General features: G+C 31.1%; 4 protein-coding genes across 4 annotated transcripts; 3 read left to right on the plus strand and 1 right to left on the minus strand.

Annotated features, from left to right (window-relative positions):
* The first annotated feature begins 5,652 nt into the window (after positions 1–5,652).
* On the plus strand, positions 5,653–8,407 carry LOC109596016 (trehalase). The gene is made up of 4 exons (XM_020011469.2): positions 5,653–6,583; positions 7,306–7,495; positions 7,548–7,799; positions 7,918–8,407. Exons 1-4 carry the CDS (start codon positions 5,672–5,674, stop codon positions 8,241–8,243), a joined length of 1,680 nt encoding a protein of 559 aa, XP_019867028.1. The 5' UTR covers positions 5,653–5,671; the 3' UTR covers positions 8,244–8,407.
* A 652-nt stretch (positions 8,408–9,059) lies between these two features.
* On the plus strand, positions 9,060–11,249 carry LOC109596015 (trehalase). The gene is made up of 6 exons (XM_020011468.2): positions 9,060–9,429; positions 9,530–9,692; positions 9,744–10,165; positions 10,221–10,656; positions 10,711–10,868; positions 10,944–11,249. The coding sequence occupies exons 1-6, from the start codon at positions 9,115–9,117 to the stop codon at positions 11,187–11,189; spliced, it is 1,740 nt and encodes a 579-aa protein (XP_019867027.1). The 5' UTR covers positions 9,060–9,114; the 3' UTR covers positions 11,190–11,249.
* Positions 11,250–11,364: 115 nt separating this feature from the next.
* On the minus strand, positions 11,365–15,602 carry LOC109596036 (pyridoxal-dependent decarboxylase domain-containing protein 1). Its single transcript, XM_020011487.2, has 10 exons — positions 15,418–15,602; positions 15,012–15,346; positions 14,720–14,961; positions 13,579–13,808; positions 13,457–13,528; positions 13,054–13,383; positions 12,854–12,997; positions 12,494–12,722; positions 12,153–12,437; positions 11,365–12,099 (listed from the first exon to the last, which is right to left on the minus strand). The coding sequence occupies exons 1-10, from the start codon at positions 15,523–15,525 to the stop codon at positions 11,666–11,668; spliced, it is 2,409 nt and encodes an 802-aa protein (XP_019867046.1). The 5' UTR covers positions 15,526–15,602; the 3' UTR covers positions 11,365–11,665.
* A 307-nt stretch (positions 15,603–15,909) lies between these two features.
* On the plus strand, positions 15,910–19,247 carry LOC109596037 (ubiquitin carboxyl-terminal hydrolase nonstop). The gene is made up of 7 exons (XM_020011488.2): positions 15,910–16,291; positions 17,361–17,605; positions 17,671–17,932; positions 17,993–18,288; positions 18,350–18,602; positions 18,654–18,913; positions 19,014–19,247. The coding sequence occupies exons 1-7, from the start codon at positions 16,169–16,171 to the stop codon at positions 19,054–19,056; spliced, it is 1,482 nt and encodes a 493-aa protein (XP_019867047.1). The 5' UTR covers positions 15,910–16,168; the 3' UTR covers positions 19,057–19,247.
* The last annotated feature ends 775 nt before the right edge of the window (positions 19,248–20,022 follow it).

Genomic DNA, 20,022 nt, shown 5'->3' on the forward strand with positions numbered 1-20,022 from the left:
TTATAATATTATTTATGATTTTATTAAACTTTCATCAAATCAATGTTATATATAGAATATAATTGTGGCAAAATTCTGTTGTTAAAACAATTATAATAAAAAATATAAATAAATAATTCAATACAAAAATTGTTGTTAGACCTTCTAGAAAATTATTGTCGCAAAATAAAAACAGACTGACTAAAAAATTAACAAATTAAACTATTAAAATTACATTAACAAGAAGTTAACAACTAAGTCAAATAAAAACTTTAATAAAAAGAACAGGAAGTGTAATTAATGGATGTTCAAATATAATTACTATCACACGAAATTGTAAATTTTATTTTTTTTATTATTGTTTACAAAAAATCTGTAGAATATCGAATTGTTTTAATGAAATGCAATAATTACATTATAATTGTAATTTTTGTGGTAAGGTGATCAATAACTAAACTATTTTTAGATCAAATACTCATTGTTAACATTTGTGAAATAAAATAGCATTTATTTATACAATAGAGATTATTTAACAGCAATTTAAAGAATCACCACAAAAAGTCCCATGATGTTAAAATAATAATAAAAACACTACAAAAATAACATATCCGACAAATGTAATAATAAAAATCCATTTATATTTTATTATTTACTATTGTTAGGCAATTTCAACGCTATATTTTTAAATGTATTTTTAGGAATTGTAGATTTATGGGTTTTAAAAATAAATATTTGTGTAGTTATAAACTTTCATCGAATGAAAATATGATTGTTTTTAAAAAATTATACAAAATTCTATTGATAAATCGTTTATTTTATAAAATTAAACATAACACACAAGAATTTTGAATTAATTAGATCTTGAAACGTTCATAAAACAAATATAATATACTCTAGCTGATTAAAAAAGTGATTTATCAATCTAATAACGTTAAAAAGGCAAAACAATTAAGACGAATAAAAATGGTATTGAAAGTTGTTGACGATTAACATATAATAACTGATAATACAAACATGTAAATTTTAATTTCCTGCAAATATTTCTAAAAATTCTCTATAATTTTAAATTATTTTGAAATTATAGTTGTCTTAAGAAATTACCACAAAAATTCCAGATCGGTGGTTAAAATGGTCATGATCATAAGCCAACAAGAATAATTTTCACAAACGACCAAGTAAATAATTACTGAAATGTAACAAAAATAATAATTTTCGTTTAGAGTTCGAACTTCGGACCTTGAAGTCCAACGACAACTTGACCCATATCGTTTTCTATTTACTTTTAATCGATTTTTAAGCTGCGGTCTAAGTGTCATCTTGAGAATAAAAACACTCTTGATATACAATGTTGGGCATATTATACACGAACGCGATTAAGATACGGTGATGGAATTTTCGAAAAATAGTAAGGATACTTATATTATCAATTTCTTGTTTGGCGATAAATAAAGTGGTCTTACATTTTTAAAACTTTTCCAGTACTTGACTACACAACAAATTCCTGCAATGTCTATATATTATATATCCAAATTGAAACGAAATTTGATGATTGTAATATCTATTTGGTATTATTTTTGATGGATTTGAATAAATAAATTTGAATATATTTTAAATAGGTACACTAACTACTTTTTAAATAACGTTGATATAGATAATTTTGTGTGATTTAATTGTGCATAAATATTTGTGGGTTGTCCTTGATGAAATTCACGTGAAACAATTACCTTACTTTAATTTCCATAAATATGTACAATGTAAATTATTGTAAATACTGAAATCTTATCAGAAGTGTTGTTGTTTCTATACGCATAATAAACTAATTTATTTGCAAAAATTTACAGAAAAAAAATCTCCTGTACCTAAATTAGTGCTGGCTCAGTTGTTTATATACATATTTATCAGTAGTTGGAATTGTTTATCAAAATTGATTTATTTGACAATAAGTTAAATATTTCAGAAAGGATAAGTGCTCTTGGTTGTAATAAAGATCCGGCTTCATTAATTGATCTTTAATTTCCTGAATGTGAATAAATTACGTTCCAACAGGTTATTACAAAATAAAATAAAGATGAGCAAAATAATTCGAGTTATTGGCCAATTATCATTATAATTTATTCTTAATGTTTATTTATGAAAAATTATAATGAAATGTAAACTTTTCATACACTTTGAATTTAATGAAGTTTTTCATCATAAAATATCTAAAAATTTCATTACTTATTCATGGACGAAAAATATTGAAATTGAACGTTAAAATTCGGTGAAATAATTTTTAACAACCAATGGATAAGATATGCATATAAGATACCTTAGTCTTTTTAACACTATGGAATAGTCTGTTAAAAATTTATAATTATTGTTTATGTAGGTTGTTTTGTGTTCATTATCTATTTGTATTATCTTAATTGCAAGAGGTTATTCTACTTGCATATAATTAATTGTCCCACATTATTTTCTTTACTATCAAATTTTAACAGATAAGCAAAACTTTTATAATTATTAGATGAATTTAGCATATAAAGAATAATTGCCTAGCTATTTTGTTTTTCAAATAAAAACAATTAAGAATATTTTAAATATTTATCACATACATGATTTATATGAAATACAAATAAAAAATTAGAATGATTAATAAATAAATATAAGATTGAATTAAAAATAACATTTCTTTATTCGTGCACATGTGAACGAATTACGCAAATTTACATCAATTCAATTGATATTTTTACAGTACAAGTGTCATAAAAATGTAATAAAATTGTATTATTTAAAAAAACAGGTGTTTGTACGTACATAACCAGATATCAAACATTTAGAACCCATAATCAATTTTATAGGTTCCACGTGATCATTATACAATTGTGTAATGATAAAATAAGAAGGAAAATAAATAATTAATTATTTACTTTTGATGATCAATTGGTTCAATTACATTATTATGTCACTGAGTACATACATGTACACATTTTAGCATTATGTTTACAAACTGATTTTAGTATACTAATCAATTTTTAAAAATTAGGTAAAACCAGTATTTTCTAAAATAAATAGAAGATAATCTGATTTGTACAAATATAACAATTACTGCAATGATTCAATTAAAGAAAACAAGCAATACCCATTAAATTATAAGGATCCCTTTTACAATCTTAACATACAATCTGGTAAACAGTTCTAGTATCATTTATTTGTTTTGTACATAATGTATATAACAATATAATTTACAATAATTATTATAATCTGAAAGGTATAGTACAATATGACTTAAATATACCAAGACTCCATAATTTTTAATAATTCCGGAAATTAATTTTGTTGATAAAGATAAAAAATTGTATTGAGAATCAATTTTGCAAAAAAGAGATATTTGCAATAATTTTATCAAAATGTTTAATTAATCAGTTGCAGACATGTTCTTAAGTTATTTCTAGACACATTATCAACAAGTTGACACGTACAGTCCAAAAGGTTGTGCTTATTGAAACTGAACAAATTACTCGGTAGAAGATCGACGATAAATACTATTGTAACAATTTAACGTCATTTTTCTGTCAATTTTAAGCACTTTGTTTTTGTTTGATTTATCTATGTCGTCCGAGGTGAGTGAATATTTTGCGACAAATGTATACTTTGAATTAACAATCTTCCCAGTGGGTATTGAAGATAGTAAAACCAATTTTGATTGTTCATTGCAAGGTAATTGCAAATAATAGATAAACTACTTACTTACAACCCATATTTTAATAGAATGTGTACTTTTAAGAAATAAACATTGGTTTATTAATTCGGAGAAATAAAAATGTCGTAATGGAACAAGTATTTGCACAAATTTCTATTGCCAAATTGTTGAAAATAAGACAAACTAATCGTATGAATTGAGGTGAAACAACACATTTAGCAATGAGATAAAGTATTAATTTGAATAATCATCCGCGGTCGCAAACACCTGAAACCTGTTTTACATGTTAATTATTAAGATCAAATTTTCGATTGAGTTTGGGGAGTGGGCATCAAACTGGATTTCTTCAAATTTTAACACTAGTAAATTCCGTATAACAATTATTAACCTATGTCGACGATATTACTCTGATAAATTTTAAACAAACGGATCATTAATTAATGACTAATGAAATTTGACGTGATTCCCAATTGTTCAATGCTACAACCAAAATTGTGGTCTCCAAACTATTAATTAACCGCAAAAAATGTAACCCAGGTTTTATTAACGTTTTCGGATATGAATATTTTATGGTGTGCATTCATTAAAAAAACATACGCACTTAATGATGAATTTGATAACCAATTCTAGCCAACGAAATCACTACCAGCATTATTTAGTTATTCAGGGATTATTTTTTCAGTTCAGTTTTTGCATTTATTGTATAACAATAAGGTTACGCAAATACGTTTCAATGTTAAAATTTAAATTATTATCTGAGCACGCTTCGATTGGTGTTTATTTAAGACAATTGTATGCCGTTGTTATTCTTGAAGCTGTCCTTTTAGTGTTTAGGTTCTACGAAATAATTATACGCCCGCGATATGATTGTCAAGTTCTAGTTTGAAATAATGAATAATAAGTATTGTTCGTTGATTTTTATATATTGAGTTCATGTTCATGTTTGTTGTACGTCCTTAAGTTAATTTCGACTGAAATCACCTGTGGGCAATTTTCTCTAAAAATGTTACTCTTTATATTAAGTCTATTTTCTTTTTTGACATAAAATCAAAACACAATTATTTAGACAGATTTGAAATAAATTTAACATTTCAAAGTAGATTATTAAATAGAAACTATCCAATAATTATTTTGATTATAAATAAAAATAAACATGACATAAAAACAACTAAAAACGTATTGTATTTAAAAAAAAATTCACAATATTTCATATAACCAATAAACTTATTAATAATGCAAAATTTTGATAAAGATAGTGGTGTTTGTGATAATAAAAGTCGAATAAACATTAATGCAGAAATTGTTTACAAATTTTAAAATTCGTTAAAAACAAGTTGCGAATTTACTTATTATTTAGAAGGCAGATTTATTTAAAAAATATATTGTTAAAAATTGCATATTTACAAGGTCTTAATTTTCCCAAATTGAATTAATGAATTAATTAATAAAATTTAATAATTTACAGCAATTTATTAATATAAACCAAAAATATAAAAACAAAGTAAATCATCTATTTTTTAATATAATTCTGATAATTATGTAATTTTTATAATTTTGTAAACATTAATTCTAAAATTATTTTATTATTTCATCTATTAAAATCAATTAAAAAAAAAATATATGTCACATTTGTCTTTTATTGATAGATATTTAAATAAAAATATACAAACCAAACAAAATTTTTAAAATTAAACAAAAAAATGTAAACGCAATAAATTATTAGAAATGGTTCGCGTAACTAAACCTTAAAATTATGTAATTTTAATTTGTTTACAGTACAGAAAATTGACCTGATGATTAAATTCTTTTAGAACTCTTGAACACACCCTTGAAAGGACCAATACGAGGAGCGCTCGCGCTTTATCAGCTACGTCACACCGCGTAAAACGAATTACATTCGCCGTCTTCACAATTCACATAAATTATAATAATATTTTACCATAAACGATTTGTGCAGGTTACTATAAATGAAACAAGTGCAAATCGTCGATCATTAGTTCACACGCCGTCACGATGAAACGCGCGTTCGCTGTTGTGGCGGTATGTCTGCTTCTCGTACAGTTCACCGCATCCGACAATGTGGAGTCTTGTAGCAGCCCCATTTATTGCCAAGGACAACTACTGGACACAATACAGCAGGCACACATCTTCAACGACTCTAAATCGTTTGTCGACCTTAGCCTTGTCAAGACTCCGGATGAAACTCTAAAAGTTTTCGACAATTTGATGGTGAACACCAGTAACAATCCCACACAGGATCAACTAAAGAGCTTTGTGGGCGACTACTTCACTGATTCCGGTGAGTTAGATAATTGGTCACCTCCTGATTTTAAGGAAAATCCATCGTTTTTGGAAAAAATCTCCGACATTGAAGTAAAGGATTTTGCCAAACACTTGATAGCTATTTGGCCTACGCTCGGTCGCAAAGTGAAACAAGAAGTTTTTGACCACCCTGAAAAGCACTCACTCATCCCTCTGCCAAATGGATTCATTATACCAGGAGGACGCTTCAAAGAAATTTACTACTGGGATTCTTACTGGATTGTCAAAGGATTACTTATTAGTGAAATGACTGAAACTGTACGGGGAATTTTGGAAAATTTCTTGTCTTTAGTAGAAAAATACGGATTCATACCTAACGGTTCCAGAGTATATTACCTCAACAGATCTCAACCACCTTTCCTAACAATGATGGTGAATGAATATATAAAAGCAACAAACAATATCACATGGCTCAAAGACAACATACAAATTGTAGAAGACGAACTTAACTTCTGGATTAGAAATAGATCAATTACGGTGCAAGACAAAAATTCCGCAAAATACAAACTTGCCCATTACAGTGTGGAAAGCAACACACCTAGACCTGAATCCTATATTGAAGACATCAGAACTTGTGCATATCAACCAAATGAAAATAAAAAGGTGGGTAATTAAAAAGTTATATATAAAATTGCAATTAAATACATGTTTGTCACGACTTAAAATTATAATTACATCAATTGTAAAAATGCCAGGAGCAAATAAAAAATATGTTATTTATTAACAATTAAATAAAAATAATAATAAGTAAATTGTAATCGTTCTGAGTACGTAGCTATCAAATAATAATTAACAGAATTCACAATATGTCTATAAAAACTTGATTATTGTCGGAACTATCGTTAATCCCGGTAAGAATTTTAATGTACATTAATCAGTACAATCGCACAAGGAAATATATACTTATTTTAACAATTTTTTTATTAAATGTACTAAACTGAAAATTGTTTGCAAAAAATATGACTGTATATATTATTAATTATTTTAATTAAACTAACAACAAAAGCTATATGATAAAACCTCTGAAAGTGTTTTCTATAAATATTAATGTTAACATTCATTGTTATATAAAATAAAATACAAAACTACTGCAACAACTAAGCTATATCTACCAATAACCTTCAGCTCAACAAAAATTTGTAACACGGCGATATATTTGCATCAATGCATTTAGAGTGATACCTACTATTAATTTAAACAAATCAATGTGATAACCTTACAATTTATTTGCAGTTATAATTACTTTGGCATAGTACTGTGAAATTATATTATTTTATATAATCATTTATTATAAGTATTTTTAATGTAATTAATGATAATTTCAGAAAAGCTGTTACCAAAACCTGAAGAGCGGCGCAGAAACCGGTTGGGACTTCACAACACGTTGGATCTTTGATGACGAAGGCGTAGCTGCCAACTTATCCAACATTCAAACAAGAAGAAACATTCCAGTAGACTTGAACGCATTCCTTCAGGGTAGTTTCTCTATTCTCTCAGAACTCTATGCAAAATTAGGTAAACTTTATCGAAAATTCAAACTCGAACGATTCACATAATTTCTTTACAGGTGAAGACAAAAAACAACAACTTTGGAAAGATTATGCCGATCTATGGGAAAAGGGAATCGAGGCCATTTTGTACAATGAAGAGGACGGCATTTGGTACGATTATGACAGCATTAAGAGGGTGCCAAAGAAAGGTTTCTATCCCAGCAATTTCGCACCTCTGTGGACCGGTTCTTACAACAAGGACATGGGGAAGATTCTGGGAGAAAGGGCTGCAGAATATTTCGAAAGAGAAAACGTCACACAATACCAAGGTAAATTTTGAAAAATAACTAGTTGGCTTACCAACAATTATCAGTAAAAATTAAACTAATTCACATAAGTTGCTACCCGCTCTTATCCAGTTACTCAATATTCGATCTGAAATTTCAGGTGGAGTCCCATCTTCACTAAATCATTCAGGAGAACAATGGGACTTCCCGAACGCGTGGCCACCACTACAAGATATCATCCTCAGTGGGTTGTACAAATCTAAGGGAACGAAAGCCAAAGAAATCGCCAAAGAGTTCATTTCTAGATGGGTAAAAGCCAACATGAGGGGCTACAGTGAAAACGGAGAGATGTTCGAGAAATACGATGCAGAAGTACCCGGACAATTCGGAGGCGGTGGCGAATATGTCGTACAATCCGGATTTGGATGGACAAACGGCGTCGTGTTGAGCTTTATCCATGATCATTACACTGGAAATCGTTGTTGATAGAAACGAGCTAAGAAAAGAAAATTACCAATTCAGTAATTATATTGTAGTATTTCTGTTTTATTAGCTGGTAAGCTATTCTCTTCGATCTCCAGATGATTGATAGCAGCTATGTTCCTTGAAATGTTAAGATTATTTTATTATAGTGTCTTTATTAAATTAAATTTTAGTTTGATTTACCATCTATTCAATCTATTAAATGATTTTTAATTATACAGCGTATATGTACATAATTCACAGTATTGTTTCTGGTCTAGTAAATTATTCATAGGCACATATACAGATTAAAATTCCTTCACAACAACTCACACACATAGTTTTATAGTTGATATAAAATTTACCTAAATCGCACACTCTTATATAATTATTTATTCATTCAAATTTCATGGGTTATTTAGACACATAATTGTACTACAGACTTCCAGGGAATACCCAATTGAATAAAAAATTTAAAAACTAAATAAAAAGGTAATTTTTTTATTTACGGAATGTTTGTGACACCCTACTGCGCGACAAAAGTGTGGAATAATTAAATTAATTACTTTCATAATACATCAGGAAGCATAAATTTAATGATTCAGCGATACGCGATTTGACGTAAATATGTTTAAACTTTAATGATACACACAGAACCGATGAAAATTTAATTATTAAAATCTATAATATCAAATTAATTAATGTATAAAAATGCAGATATTTTAGAAAGTTGTTGAGATAACGCATTGACGTAGTTGAAAGTAGACATTAAAAGTGTTTGCAAGAGGAAGAAAACTGTTTAGTGATGAAATATTGTAAAAATAATAACAATTAAAAAAACTTAACAGTTAGTTGACTACCAAATCATTTTATGACATAAATCAAATTCGGCAACATGTTAAAAAAATTTCTGTTTTTATGTATTCTAGTAACATGCCAAGGTTCTCTTTTGCGTGAATCGTGCTTCAGTCCAATCTACTGTCATGGAGAACTTTTGCACCTCATTCAGACGTCCGGTATATTCAATGATTCTAAAACTTTCGTGGATCTCTCGATGATACATTCAGTTAATGTTACGTTGGAATCATTTTTCGAATTTTTAGTTCAAACCAGAAAAAAACCGACTATAACGGACATTAAACAATTTGTTTATCAAAACTTTCACTCTGTGGGAGAAATAGAAGAATATTGGCCACCTGATTATGATCCAGTACGAATTAATTAATTTATATTATTTATAAATATAAATAAATAAATTAATTATAAATAAATAACAAATAATTTATTTATAAATTTTTTATTTATTTTAGGCACCAGATATTCTTTTTGAACTGGAAGATCACGTTGTGAGAAAGTATACATCAGAATTAATCTCTTTATGGCCGACTCTAGCACGAAGAGTCACAAGACCAGTTATGGAAGAGCCTCAATCATATTCAATTATTCCGGTACCTCATGGATTTATTATACCTGGTATAAAACTAACAATAAATTAAACATAAATCACATAATACTTGTTCATAGGGGGTCGTTTTAAAGAAATTTATTATTGGGATACGTTTTGGATAGTGCATGGATTGTTAATAAGTGGGATGAATGTTACCGCAGAAGGTATGGTCGACAATTTACTTTCTCTAGTAAATCGGTATGGGTATGTTCCTAATGGCACTAGAGTGTATTACTTGAACAGAAGTCAGCCACCACTACTAGTTCTTATGGTTGCCCTATACGTAAGAATTACGAGAAATTTGGACTTCTTAGAAAAAAGTCTGCCTATCTTAGAAAAGGAAATGGAATTCTGGTTAACAAAGAGAGTAGTTCAAATAGAAAAGAATGGTACGATTTATCGGTTAGCTACGTATGGCACTCAAAGTGATACACCGAGGCCTGAATCATATGCAGAAGATATTGAAAATTGCGAATTTTTCCAAAACGAAGAAGAAAGAGTAAAATATTTTATGACGGTATATAATTATTTAATCATGTTCAATTTGTTATTAGGCTGAGTGCTTCATGGACATGAAAGCAGGTGCAGAAAGTGGTTGGGACTTTACAACTAGATGGATTTTTGACAATAAAGGTAGTCCATATGCAAACTTATCCCATATACAGACGCGACGGAATGTTCCTGCTGATCTAAATGCCTTTTTATACATGGACTTTATGACTATGTATAAAATGTTTCTAAAACTAAATATGCAAAGAAAAGCCCATTATTACTATGAATTGGGCCAAGAATGGAAAAGAAATATTGAAAAATTTTTGTGGTGTGAGGAGGATGGTATCTGGTATGATTATGATTTGAAACTTGAAAAGCATAGAAGATACTTTTACATGAGTAATTTTACTCCACTCTGGGCCAAAGCTATGGAACTTTCTGATATGAGTAACAGAATACCTCGAATCTTACAATATATAATTACAAATGGAATTTTAGGTATGCAAAAGTTGTAAATTAACAATTAAAATAATATTAATTAATTCAATTTAGATTTTCATGGTGGAACACCTAGTTCATTTATACCCTCTGGACAGCAATGGGACTATCCAAATGCTTGGTCACCTAGTCAAACCATATTAATTTTTGCCTTGGAATTTTCTGGCAACCCTGAAGCCAAAGACGTAGCAAAACAGCTGGCACATACATGGGTAAAATTTATCACTTACTTTGTTAAGATAAACATATTTATTATTTTCGTTGTTCTTTACATAATATAATTTTAGATAAGGTCTAATATTAAGGCCTACAATGAAAATAAGGTCATGTTCGAAAAGTACAATGCAGAAAACAGCGGTCAGTTTGGAGGAGGAGGAGAGTATTTAATTCAATCTGGTTTTGGATGGACAAACGGTGTTATGCTGGAGCTAATCGACTATTACTATCGGATACCCAAACCTCCTGTTAAGAAAAAGCAAAGCAAGAAACAAATGAAAGAAGATATACAGGAGAATTTGGACTTTTTCCCTTGAATTTTCATTTTGTGCCCATGGAATTTTGATAATTAAATGTATATGTTGATCAGTTTTCAATTCAATTAACATACATTATTAGATTTTCTAATACTAAAGTTTATTTCTAAAAATATTTTTAGATCAACAATAGTTAATTATTAAGTGGATGCGAGTTTAATAAAACACGTTTAAATTAATAAGATAAAATTTATTACAAATGCAAGCTTTTTAAGCTTCTTTGGTAAACCGTTGCCGAAAACAACAAGAATATGTGCATTATCGAATTTATATTATATAATACATTAGAATACTGTAAAAATAACTTAATGAACCTACAAATAAAGAATAAAACTCGGTTTATGTATTAAACTTTTCTTCTGGAATTAAATAAAATCATAACAAAATGCAATCATAACAATAAAAAGCCTTTAAATACTTCATATAGTGTTAAAACAATTAAGTCACAAATTTAACAGCCTCGATACAATCAATCCTCAGTCCTTTTGAATGACGGAAACATCTGTCGCCTCCTTCTTGGCGTTTATTGCAACTTTTTCTACATTATTCTTCTCATTGTCTAATTTTATACTAACAGTACAAGGTGCCGTGCCCTGACTTGAAGCATGGCTACTGGATCTGGAATGACTGCCTCCTATTGGTGTTTGAACTTGTGGAGTGGGAGGAGGATTTTTAGCACCTTGGGGGACGGTACCGCTTTGAATCTGCATGTGATACTTATATATATTCTCTGTGGATTCCACAACACCCTGTGTAAGATTCAGACTGCGACCTCTTACACCGGTTTCCTTTGTTTTCGGCGACCACCAGTTTACAAAAGTGCCCACTACAGGGACGTGGCGCAAAATACCTTCTTGCCACAGTTTTTCTTCGTTTTCTTTTTGCAAATCGAGTGTAGCTGTTTCAATACCTAGAAATAACAAGTAATATACTATATATAATATATATAATTTTTGTTAATACCTTTTCTAACTATCTCACTCATGGAGTCCAAGACTCTGGAGTTCTCTTCAACACTCTGCCCAACCTTAATAACCAAGTTAAGCAATTCTTCGACGTCCGATTGAGGTGTCAACATGCCGAAACGAACGCACAATAATCCGTCGGCATCTTCTCCCAATGAGAAAGCTGCATCAGTTGAACGCAACGAATCCACCAGCGCCATGTTTAAATGGTTAAGCTCGTCCTTCGCTTGTACAGTCAAAAGCTCTTCCCAGCCTTCCGGGGCGTATCGTACTCCACCCATACCTTAAAAATCAGTAGATTAATACGATGATTTAGGAGATTTCAATTATTTCACACACCTGCCCAATCAGGCAGGTCAACAAGTTGGAGGACAGGCGACTCTTCAACCAGCTTGACGAAAGTTTCTTTGTGATGAAGGGTGGCACGTAATATGATCAATTGTTGTTCAAGACATTGGATGAACGTCTGGATCTCCTCTGGAGTGGGTTGCCGATCGAGTGCATTTTCAAATGGACAATATCGCAACACCACGCCCACAGTTTCGTCTTCGCATAGACTAATTGGCACCTAAATTACAAAATTATATAAATTATTAAATTCATTTCAATTATAATATTTTGATATTTAAGTCACATAAATATACTACTATTTATGATTAAAATCATGTCAATTATCAAATTAAATAAAGGTGAATAAACCTGAGGCACTTCAATTTGAAGAATCTGTCCCAACCATGAGTTGAGCTTATCATAGTGTGCTGGGACTTTTGTCAGCGTCTCTCCTTCCTTCAAGTCGGGTGTATATTGGAAGACAACCGACGAAGAAGTTGATTCAAATAATAACTAAAATTGTACATCATTAATAAACTCATATTTAAATTAAATGGTTATAAAGTTACTGGTATATTTGCAGGCTTGGACATTAATTCCGATACCGTATAAGTTCCACTTTCTCCACCGGGTTTGGTACTCAGAACTCTAAGATGTCTGAAGTCGTTAAGGGCGGCCCAAAGCCGCTCACTGGCAAGGAAGTTATCGCGAATGCGGGAGTGAACGCCCTCTGTGCCGAGACTCTGAAACGCAACCCACAGGGGCATCGAGAGAATTCTCCTACCGCTGTGATCGTTATGGAGTCCCGCCAGAAAGGGTAACGTGCTCTCCCTCGTCGCTCCTACCTGCTTGTACTTGGCGCTGCTGTGTGTCGCATCCCATTGCCTGCAAGTCAATGTCTGTCGACTTTAAGGAAAATGTTTTCGTGTAAAGATTTTCTCAAAAAAATATTAAAACTTTCAAAAAGGATACAACCATCGGCAAACTTGGAATGCCCAACCAGCTGCTGAGGCAGAGGGTCATGCTGTCAGCTACAGAGCCATTCTAAAATAGAGAATTAAATATCGAATGTGCAAATTTTATCTACAACTCACGTGTCCATTTGGCTGGTGGTTAGGCAAGGCAAGGGCGGCTAAAGTGTGGCCGCGCAAGTGTAGCCACACGTCGTGTACCTTGCACAATTCTTTGATTCTGGAAATGTTATCCACGTGGCCAGTGATCGGAGTACCGACATCCGCAATCACTACGATCGGCGTTCTGCCAACGGCGACATCTTCGGCAAGCATCTTTTGCAATTGTGCCACGTCCATTGTATATTGAGAACCTAGCAACATAAAAATTATATGTTCCTGTCAGAGAAACTAATGTTTCAGTCTGTTCAACCTATCGTAGACAAAGTATGAGATTTTGTAATTTAATTGTCGGAAACAATCATCTTATTGTTTAATTTTAAACGAATATCAGAAATAAGACATTTTTATTATTAACAATTTGTATATGTATTTACTGTTACCAATTTAAGATGAAATCACCTATAAAATTTATAATATATACTTATTAATATAAAATATAATTTCTAATTTTAGATGCCAAGGAATACAGAAAACAATTTTTATTGCATAGAATTGTATATTGTCTAAGTCTTTCCATTCAGGAAAATCGAATTATAAATATCAAAAATGATCCACAATATACATGTTAAATAAAAAAATATTAAAATGTGAAAATGAAATTAAAAATATTGAAAAATTAAGGATTTTCTAACAATTTGCTTGCTTAGAGAATAAGGCCGATTATCTTTTTTATTCAATATGTATGTTTAATAATTATAAACTAATAATTCCAAAATATTGACATTTGATTTATATTTGTTCTATAATAAATGTTTTACTTGCTACATTTTTTGTAGAACGGTTATGTTTTTAATAATTTAAAACTTTTTTTTGTAGATTTCATTGAAAATATGTCACATTTTGAAACAGAACTACAACTGATAAGAAATTAAAATATATATTTAATTTTGGAGGCCATCACAAAATATAACTGATAAAGAGATTAATAACATAAAACACAATATAATTTAGAGATTAGTGGTTTATCTATACTTTTTAAAATTTGAAATTAATTTTTTCTTAATAAAATTTTGGTAATTTAAAACGTATATTTTTATATATAATTATGCAATATAATTTTTTTTTTGACTAATAATTATATGTAATAAATATATTGTCTTACCAAAATGTGTATTGACAGGCACAGGACGTATACAAGCCAATGGCAATCCCAGTTGTTTACAGAGATGCTGAACAATACCTAATGGACTTATTACGCTACTATATATTGTGGGAAGTGATTCTGTAAATGCTAATGCTCCATCTTCAAAATATCTCGGGTATTTATAATACAACATCATCCTACAAACTCTCACTAAACCTTCCAACTGATCCTCATGGTAAAATGCAGTTGAATCCAAAAAACTATATTGGAGTTAGTCAATTTATAAAAATAAATATATCAAACCAATTACCCAAAGATCTGACTGATCCATCGAGTTGTGTCAGTGGTGAATCTGGTGCTAATTTTCTGTAAAATTGCTCTGTCCAGACCTCCGCAATAAGCTTGCAAGGTGTGTGAAATCATGACCAGCTTTGCAACACTGCCCAAAGGCGGAAAAGAATACGGGACCCCTTCATCATCAGTACTAATCAGTCCATTGATAATGTGAAGAATTTCATCAGTATGTTTTTTTTCAAGTCCCAGGAAAACGGTGAATGCGTTTTCCGTTACTGGAACTCCCTCAGCTACTTGTTCTAATCTGCTTACTATTTCAGATGCTTCTATTGCTAACTCCCCTAGTAGCGGCTAAAAAATAATATGTAAACAAACGGTGTAGTTAATTAATTACAGCTAATTGTAAATTGATGGACAGTTACCTTATCCGATAATTTATTAGTATACGAAGCCATGTTACATGTCGTTAAGTCCGCATTTACTGATTTTTCGCTTTTCGAACTTGACTTATCTATGATTGTTGTAGCCATCGTGGCAACTGCATTTTTATAATAAATAATTATACTCGACACACTGGAAATAAACAATCAATACGAAGGTAAAGAAAAATATACTTGGGTATGTCGTTGATTAAAAAAGTACCTGTCAAATTCTCAAAATATGTAAACAGCTGATTGGACCATTACCAACATTATAAAACTTTGTACGTGATCAATTTTAGTTTAAAAAATAATATATGAAAAGATAATAAATTAAACTCCACTTAATTTGATTTTATTAGTTGTATATTATGATATTCCTTCCATAATTATGGGTAATTGTTACCTTTCTGGGAGTGTATGAAAATTGTAATGTTGGCAATTGAGATGTTGTGTAGGTACAACTGGACGATTTGTTTCGTTGTCAAGTTTATCGATAGTTGTCAAGTTTAAGCCGATCAGAATCGAAATCGCACTGTTTTTACAATACAATCAATGTTTTTACTAACACAAAACAATCCGAGTTATTGCAATAATTGATAAATACAAACGAATATAAAACACATAAATACAAAGCGGTGAACAAATCTCTTTACAATGATATGACAACAACGCTCAAAACGTCAAAATACATACAGGAACTGTCAGAAATCATACACATTTTCTAAACCACTAAATCTTATTGCTACGAAGAATGAGTGCGAAAGGATGTTTCCATTTACAAATGTTCAAGAAAGACAGTAACAATCTCGAATCGTTTAAATGGATACACTCGGTGTTTGTGGTCGGGACGCCGGCGAGAAGTCGTCGAACGAGGGTAAGAGATACTTTAAACGTGTATTGTTTGTGAATAAAAGTTGCCTAGTTATTTAAAATTGTGTCTTGATTTATAGTGTGCTAAATGATTTGTTTACAAAGGGATGACACTGTTTTTGTTTAGTGTTGTGTGGGATTGGTTATTATTATGGGGGAATCCCAATTATGAGTAAATATAAGAGAACAAATTTTGGCATTTTATTTTTAAATTAATGTATAGAAAATTTGTATTTGAAATATTCAGTTTTAAAAATTTTATTTTTAATAAAATTTCGAAATAATCCAAGTTTCTAGATCTTGCTATTAACAAGGTTATTTATTGTCTCTGATATGTGAGTGACCTCAAGAATTCGTATAGTAGACATCTAAATAGCATGAGATGAGCATATAAAAAAAATCATTAAAGCTCCCTGCTAAGAAAACTCTTAAGACACAAAAATTATATATGTTAAACCTTAAATTAAAAAGATGCTCTTGTTGGAAACCATAAGAAAAACTATTTTTTGTTAAATATTTAAGATTAAAAAGTCTATCAATGTGGCGATATAATAGACGATATAGCGGTCTTCTAGTGTCCAACAATATAAGATTCAAGGAATGAGTATAAGGTGCACGTTATCATTCACTGGATAACATTCAATAGATTCTTATCAACAAAAATATTTTTTATATACTGCTCATTCTATCGCTCAAGAACAAGAATATAACCTGTTTAAAAAATTTGTTGTTGCACATTTAGAATGCATTGTACAAGCTAGACGGTCCAAGCCAATTTAAATAATTTGAATATGAATTAAGAATGTAATTTGAAACAACCTCAGCTAGTTTCAAAATATTAAAAAATATATATTATATCAAATTCTTAAAAAAAATTGAAATAATTTTTTTAATCACTTGGATATTTATTTATATACAAATTTAGGGAAAATTAAAATGTTTTCATAGCATTTTTTAGTATTCTACATCAGATATATATATATATATATATATATATATATATATATATATGTTATACATAATTGTGAATGTCTATTCAAAATCTGCAATGATTAATTTGTTTTCAAACACAGGTAATGAATTCGTATTGCCGGACGTGCAAAAACAGGGGTCCATTTCTGCACGCCTGTTTGGAATGCGTGTTCTTCGGATGCCACAAACACATTAGGGAACATATGAGACTTGATAAGCACACAATTTCAGTGGACCTAACGTACGGCCAAGTGCACTGTTTCTCTTGCAACGACTACGTATACGATGCGGAAATCGACAGTATTACTATGGATAATAAAATGCAGGCCGGCAAATTCAAAAAAAGGTATTTTCTTTGTTATTTTTGTTTAGTGATGGATTTAAATCGTAAATAACAAAAATTGCGTGTAGGTTGTTCGAATGGACATCCTGGGATCCGACGGAAGAAGAACGCGATCTACTGGAGCATAGAACAAAGAAAATTTGCATAACGCCCGAATCGACAATCGGACTGCGTGGGTTGTTAAATTTGGGGGCGACGTGTTTTATGAACTGCATCGTACAAGCGTTGATGCATACGCCACTATTACGCGACTATTTCCTCACTGAGCGGCACAAGTGTAACGGTGTCCCCGGCACTTGTTTGGTCTGCGAGGTGTCCAAACTATTCCAGGTGAACTTACAATTTAACACGTCAAGAACGGTGAATTTTTAAAACTTCTCTTTCCTAAAGGAATTCTACAAAGGGGCGCGTGTGCCGCTGGCGTTGCACGAGCTCCTGCATCTGATCTGGACGCACGCCCGTCACCTCGCGGGCTACGAGCAGCAGGATGCGCACGAGTTCTTCATCGCCACCTTAGACGTCTTGCACCAACATTGTTTGGCGACCATGCCTCATATGCACAATAGTTCTGGTGAACGGAACGGAGGTGGCGGCGGTGTCGGCGGCGGCGCCAAGACTTGTCCCTGTATCATCGACCAGATTTTCGCCGGCGGGCTGCAAAGCGACGTCGTATGCCAAAAATGCAAGTTAGTACATGCTTTATATTTGTTGAAGTATTGGTAACTATTAATGAGTTTGCAATTTTAGAGGTGTATCTACAACCATCGATCCTATTTCCGATTTTTCTTTGGATTTGGGGCCCGTGTCGATTGGATGCCGGCCTCCCTCCTCCCTTATAGATTGTCTGGAACGGTTTACTAGGGCCGAGCACCTCGGTTCCAGCGCAAAAATATTTTGCGAGAAGTGCAAATCCTATGAGGAGTCCACCAAGCAGCTCACCCTTAAAACGCTTCCAATTGTCGTCAGTTTTCATTTGAAGAGATTTCAACATTCCACTGAGGTTATTACGGAAATTTTATTTAATAACAATTTATAACAAATTTTTTTGTAGATGGAGAAGATCTCGACGGTAATATCGTTCCCAGAAACATTAGACATGACGCCTTTCATGAGTCGGCACGGTCGTCGAGACACGCCTACCGTCCCTTCGGATAATAGATACTCACTTTTCGCAGTAATAAATCACGTGGGATCATCGATCAACGTAGGTCACTACACCGCATTTGTGCGCCAGCAGCATGATTGTTGGTATAAATGTGACGATCATGTCATTACACGAGCTAATTTACGGGAGGTGCTTGACTCAGAAGGGTAAAATTATTTCTTTCGCTTCATTCTTTTTTAAATAATAAAGATTATTGTACTAGTACATATTTTACTGAATTATTGAATTTATAATTTGTTGTTATAGGTATTTACTATTTTATCACAAACAAACACTGGAGTATGAGTGATAGGAACTTTGTCCGTTTATGTTTACATGGTTAAAAGAAGACTTCCACAACAGTGACCTCATCAAGAATAATCTGAAATTAGGCTTTTTATTGACGACTGACTTTATTTTGTATTACCCACATTTTATACTGCCACCTGAACAAATATTTTTTGCTCAATTTTATTATTTTAATAAAGACAGGTAAATTTATTTAAGTTTTTTTTTATTTCAGGAATATAGTCATAATAGTCGCAATTAATATAAATTCAAAATATATAGATGATGATAAAACAAAACCTAGTTTTCAAAGGCTGTACAAACAGTTGGTCTAATTTTAGTGGAGGTCAAAAAATTACAGTCTAGACATTTTTAAATTCGGGATTTCAGTCTTGTGAAGATAAAAATTTATCCTGAATATCTTATAACTATCGAAATTTTACATCCATCCAAAAAGCTATCGACTGGAGCTACTTAGCCTCCAAACTTTGGACAAAATTGTGAGAAAGAGAGAAAAAAATTTCATTGTTTAATTTTATATTATTATTAAAAAAATCTGGAAATCTTACTTCCTCATTGTATGATACATCACATGAAAGATTTCGAAGTTACTCTCACGGTTGCATAAATTGTTTGTTAGTAGTTAAATCTGTCCAGAATCCTCGTTTTCTCATACATTTGTATATTAAACAGTGGGTTAGTCAGGTTTCATAATTTCAGTATTTTACTTATCGTGTTAATTGTGATGTCACTATTTTGTTATAATAGAACCAAAATGCTTCGCTTTATTACTTAGAATTGTCTTACTATATATTGAATGTCCGTTGAAGTTAACAACGATTACGTCGTTGTAAATAATGTAATGAGTATTTTTACGTTTAGATTTTAAGAGTACAAACTATAAATGTTTCGAGTCAGTGGAGATCCTTGTGGTATACCTTGTAAATTCTAAAATTCATTTGAAGTGGTAAGCTTCTTTCTCAAGAAG

Source organism: Aethina tumida, chromosome 1, assembly GCF_024364675.1.
Source record: "Aethina tumida isolate Nest 87 chromosome 1, icAetTumi1.1, whole genome shotgun sequence".
Lineage (NCBI taxonomy): Eukaryota > Metazoa > Arthropoda > Insecta > Coleoptera > Nitidulidae > Aethina > Aethina tumida.